Here is a 5,609-nt window from a genome sequence, read left to right on the forward strand (position 1 = left end):
ACCTGAATGGAGGTAAACAAATATTTAAAACATGACCAACACAAACCTATATTGAAAGATAACAGTCTGTCACAATAATATACTTAGAGCCAACTTATTTAAATCAGATAAAGATGAAAAGAAAAAAAAAAAAATAGTTTTTCTAAATGTAGATAATTTTTGAGTAAATGCAGTAAACAGTATCGAAAATTATTAATAAATTTACTTAATAAAACGGAGCCTGCATGGGTAGTAGACCAATGCTGGCATATTCTTATGTATTAGGGTAGATGTATGGGTCTACAGGGACTTTGAACAGTCTCAACAGCTGAATAATAAATAAAATCTAAGTAATAAGTTTCAGGATTAAGAAGAAATAATCTTTTATTATATATCTTTGTATTAATGTATAAAATTTACAGTATTTTAAAAAATATAAATAATTGTCAACTATTTCTTTGATAAATGTACAATATAAAACGTTGGCGCTGAAAACCTAATGCCAGATGCAAATCATGTAGATAAATAGTTGAATATACAATGCAATATAATATACAATGTTATTAATGGCACAGCCACGTCCTTCAATGCTGGGCAAACAATTCAATTGGAGATTATTTGCCGGGTGGCAAGTATGCAGAACTGGGTCGACCTGATGGATAACCTGAAAATTGTTGATAAAAAAATGGTTCTTAACAGTTCACTTAACGGAAATGTTGAACAATTATAATATACTGTACTCACCTCCTGAAACACCATTTCCACCACCCGAAGGATAACCACCATTCCCTCCTGGTCTACCACCTCCTCCAGTTGTCGGGTAACCCCCGGAGCCTGTAGTACCACCTGATGGAAATCCACCCGGCCCACCAGATGGATAGCCACCTCCAGTTCCGCCACCATTGCCACCACCTGGAAATCCTCCTGGTCCACCTGAGGGGTACCCTCCCACACCACCTCCACCGCCTCCACCGCCGCCGCCGCCTCCTCCTTGATTGGCTTCCCCTTCGTACTGTACATCCGCGTTGTAACCACCCTGATCGGCTGTATACGATACTAATTGTCTCCTACCATCTGGTAACAGTACTTTGTACTCTCCTTTTACTGTGTTGCCATCGCTTTCTGCTTTATGGGAATAATCATTGCCACTTGCAGCATCCTTTACTTCATAAGAAAAGCTAAATGGTTGAGGCTGAACGAAAAAAGTAAGCGAAATAAGCAGTTAGGTTAAATGATGTGTTTAATGTTTGATTGAACAATATCTTTAAAAATTTGGAGTATTTAATGATTAAATATTTACTACTAAAATTAACCTTAGTATTTAATAAAACAAAAAAAATATTAAAATTATAAAAAAAATAAGTCGGCAAATATTTCCGAAACATTTCATTTATTATGTTTTATTGGATATTTATTGAATGGTATCCAAACATTCTAACTACAAAAAATGACATTCGGCAAAACAAAATAACAATTAGCATATGGAAAGTCTTAAATTATTTGTTTTCTGTAACAAATTTAAGCAGTAATATAGAGTATTTGGAGGAAAAATCTAGTTTTCAGCCAGTTTGTCTTAAAAGCAAAACATTCAAATTTAAAATGTGCTAAATAGTTCTAAAATGATTAGAATTCGTATTTAGCGGTTCAACTTGTAACAAGTATACTTAGAAAGATATAGCCAGTTAAGGAAGATGAACCTACATTGAGGATATAACTATTAATTAGCACAACTATTTCTGATGTTGTTAAGCAGAAGAAATTTGAAATCAATAAAGAAACTGCTATTCACCAAAGATTGCTTGTTAGACAGTGTTGTAAATTTTGCAAGATGGTAGGCACGGATAGGTTGCTGAAATACGAGTTCGAGTACGAGCTCGTAGTTCGGGATTTTTAGCAGGCCAGCACCCAGCAATGGGTTTAATGCCAAAGAATTAGTTTAGGATTGACACAATTCGGGTATTATTTTAAGGTTATAAGAGTAGAAATATCGCGATCATGTCCGATTGTTTAATCTGGTTCTATTGAAGTTCACTGGGAGAAGTTCCTTCAGCAGAATTACAGAAAGGAAGATATCAACGGAAAGGAAAACTTCTAACAGATTAAAAAGATAGTGTGGGCAGGACAGGTAAGGTCTTGGATCTCTAAAATAAGAAGAAAAACCAAGAAAATCAAAATATTTACTCTTCACACGAAAAGTTGTGTCTAAATGAAAATACCTAGACTATAATATAGCGTAATAAGTAGAAATATTTCAGGCTGAAAGAATATGTCAGCCTCGAATGAACAACACTTGAGTATTAAGAAATAAGACTTACAGGTCCACCGTTGCCATCCCCGGAACCAGTACCATAACCACTGCCTCCGCCTCCACCTCCACCACCACCTCCGGTGGCTCCGTAACCGCCGCCTCCGGCTCCACCACTACCTCCGGTGGCTCCGTAACCACCGCCTCCGGCTCCACCACCACCTCCGGTGGCTCCGTAACCTCCGCCACCACCAAAACTAGTTCCTCCTCCGGTGGCTCCAAAACCAGTACCTCCTCCTCCTCCGCCACCTCTTCCTCCGCCTCCAGCTCCAGGAGGTAGATAAGAAGCTGAGGGTGCATCTGCTCGTACTGTCGCCATTACCAGCAAACACCATAATAATGACTGTAATATAGAAAAGAGAACGTTGTTCATCAAAAAGGACCATCGAGATTAGTAATGCCGGATTTTTACCGGTAATAATCTTCATTTCCAACTCCTTTTTTTCAATTTTCTCAATTTACTTAAAATGGTTTGTGACTTTTTTTTGTCAAACCTTCATGTTATACGTTTTATGTTTAGTAATGCTATTTTTAACATCTACCCATCAGGGAAAACTTACTCACTACGTCTCTATAGTAACACAATAACTAAAATCCAAGACCAATGATTGTAATCAATAGTATAGTTGCGGTTTTCTCAAAAACATCTGCAAAGATTCCCTTTACTTTACACTCATTGCACACATGCAGTGAAGTTCTTTTTTGAAACCTGTTTCAGAAAAATGGTTGCTTACGAAGCGTCTATAGATGTAATTTTTATGTAACACAACAGTAGTGCACTTGGCTGGTTCTTTTGAAGAATGAACATCTCTCTTCCAGTCGGGAGCCATGCTATTGTCTATTGTAACCTCAGCTATAAAGTGATTTGCTCGGATCATCAGGTTCGCTTTAAACACTAAATTCTTTTATTTTTATCTAGAATTTTCCAGGAGATAGAAGAAGCCTCATTTAGATCGGCAGTTCTCCTGGTTTTTGGGGGGCCAGATTATAGATGAGGAGTAAATAAATTGGACAGATTAGATCCCACTTTTCCCTTTATTGGTTGGCGTATTTTTGAACACAAATCTGCCCAGCTTCCATTCATGGACGCTTCACAGCAAGATGAGTTCGGTGGATTGTCGGTAATTACAACTGCAGTATAATTCTGCAACAAATGAAGCTGATACATGACAATAGAATAAATACATGAGGTGAGAATTCATCCATTGGTGAAACTCCCAAAGAGGTACAGTTTAGTATTGTGTACTGGCACACTTACTTCATTTAGAAGATCGCGGTGGCCACCTGCGCTTCAACCGCTTTGGGAGGATTTCCTGGTAGAGTAGTAAGTTGGGACACTAGTGGATTAGGTTGTGAGGTGATTGATGTGTGGAATTTAATATAAAGGGATCTTATTGCTTCTGAAACATAGGGAACAAGGAAATCTCGGTGCAAGGTAGAATAAGAGACAAAGTAAGAAGCATTTGCGATTCTACGGAGTGTTTTTGACTGGAAGGATTGGATTCAGTAGATATTGGAAGCTTTGGCTAAGCCCCAACGTTCCATTCCACTAGTCCAGGCAAGTTTCAGTATCGTAGTGCAAATAAGTCGTTTATTCTGTAGTGAGAGTTTAGATCGTTTGTCGAGAAGTCTACAGAGAAGTTTGAATCGTCAGTTCAGTTCTTTCCGTTTGAGTCTAGTATGTGGATTCCAGGTTAGGCGTTTGTATAGGTAATCTAAAGTCTGAATAGAATCTAGACTGGGTGCTCTTTTTTTGATAACTTTGTTAAGCATACTTTGCAATGATTCTTAATGTAGAAGATAGTAGATGGTAAAATGGAAGATTTTTTGCTTGTGAGTTAAAAGTAAGAGGATATTAATGATAAGATTTCTACTAAAGGGAGGATTAGATTTTCGAAGTAAAGTTTACCAGAAATACTTGTTTAGAGGAAGACTACTATGTTCAAAACAGCTAAATTGAGGAAAAGTGTTAACTGAAATATATTGAATTTTCCGAGTAATTGGCGTCATAATTTTTTCCCCAAACTTACAAATACGTGCAAATAAACTTTCATGCTTCTATTTCAGGGTATGATCAGGAAGCTATTTAGTTATACTCCTTGGAGATTTAATAAGAAACCAAACCTGCCGCAGTAAACATTTCGAATATGAGAAAAATTGTGAATAAAATCCGTTTAGAACTGGGAAAATGAAAGGCATGTTTTGAACCAGATTTCTAATTTTTGCTAACAACTGAACATTTACTGAGCTCAGAGCGTCAATTTGTAGTCTGCGATTGCTTCGAGTCTTCATTCATTGAGTTGAGTAAGTATATCCAAAGAAACTTTGGAGCATCAAGAAAGGAAATATCAGAGAAAGTACCATGAGTATAAGATCTGAAGATGAGTTGAACTGGGTAAGCTTATAATTGTAAAATATCTCTTACCTGTGGAACTACCATATTAGGTGTATGAACTAGATGTTGTTTACTTGAAGAAGACACTGTATGGAGCGTGGAGATTGAGGACTACTGGCTATGAAAATTCGTCCCTATCAATATATATATACAAATGGTATTAAGAGAGATTGTCCTAGAGAGAGGGCTAGGTGTTGAGAGATGGTACGTAACCCTTGAGACACGACAACAAGCCGCTATGTAGTTGACAGAGGGATGGTAATTGTGTGTGTATTTGAACCAGGGTGGAAGTATGGAGGATGCTCTCGTGACATCACGACCCTCACTAATGTGTGCCTGTGAGTGTTATGTTGCACAACAACGGGAGCACTTTTCTATAGTTTTTGTTACTGCGGCGCGTCCTCGCTTTATTGGAAGTGCCTACTTCTGCTATTTTATCAAATAATATCAATCGAATAAAACTAAACCATTTGTACATTTACCTTGAGATTCTTTCTATTTGTACTAATACATTTTTTTAATTAAGTTACATCTCTAGATCTGAAACTAAGATCACAAATTGAATAAGCGCAATTATATTAATTCAAACTAAAACTTTTTTCGCAAAAAAACAATCTTTGATTGTAGGAACACTTTATTGCTTATTTTATTTAAAACTTCTACCTTTTGCATGTTGACAAACCTAGAGTAAAATCTTCGTGCGGTTTCCTTTGAATAACTCGAGTTGTCAACAATACATTGGATACTGTTGTACCTATTACATCTTAATTCTTAATTTGATTAACCAGATGATCAAAATTGTGCAACTTCAAGGTTTCCAAAGATTCAACTTATGTTTTCTTAAACATTTCTTTCAATTATGTCAGAAGGCCCTTGTTCAATTCTCTCCCACAAAAACTTCTAATTCTTGTATTTGATAAAGGTACTTTT

The 5,609-nt window shown here is 36.7% G+C and overlaps 1 protein-coding gene across 1 annotated transcript; it reads right to left on the bottom strand.

Moving 5' to 3' along the window:
- Positions 1–345: 345 nt before the first annotated feature.
- On the bottom strand, positions 346–5,221 carry LOC141456069 (uncharacterized). Its single transcript, XM_074131673.1, has 4 exons — positions 4,710–5,221; positions 2,295–2,627; positions 724–1,171; positions 346–643 (listed from the first exon to the last, which is right to left on the bottom strand). Exons 1-4 carry the CDS (start codon positions 4,722–4,724, stop codon positions 594–596), a joined length of 846 nt encoding a protein of 281 aa, XP_073987774.1. The 5' UTR covers positions 4,725–5,221; the 3' UTR covers positions 346–593.
- Between the last annotated feature and the right edge of the window lie 388 nt (positions 5,222–5,609).

The sequence above is a fragment of the Rhodnius prolixus genome, unplaced genomic scaffold, assembly GCF_049639745.1.
Source record: "Rhodnius prolixus isolate KJV_2025 unplaced genomic scaffold, Rpr scaffold_4, whole genome shotgun sequence".
Taxonomy (NCBI): domain Eukaryota; kingdom Metazoa; phylum Arthropoda; class Insecta; order Hemiptera; family Reduviidae; genus Rhodnius; species Rhodnius prolixus.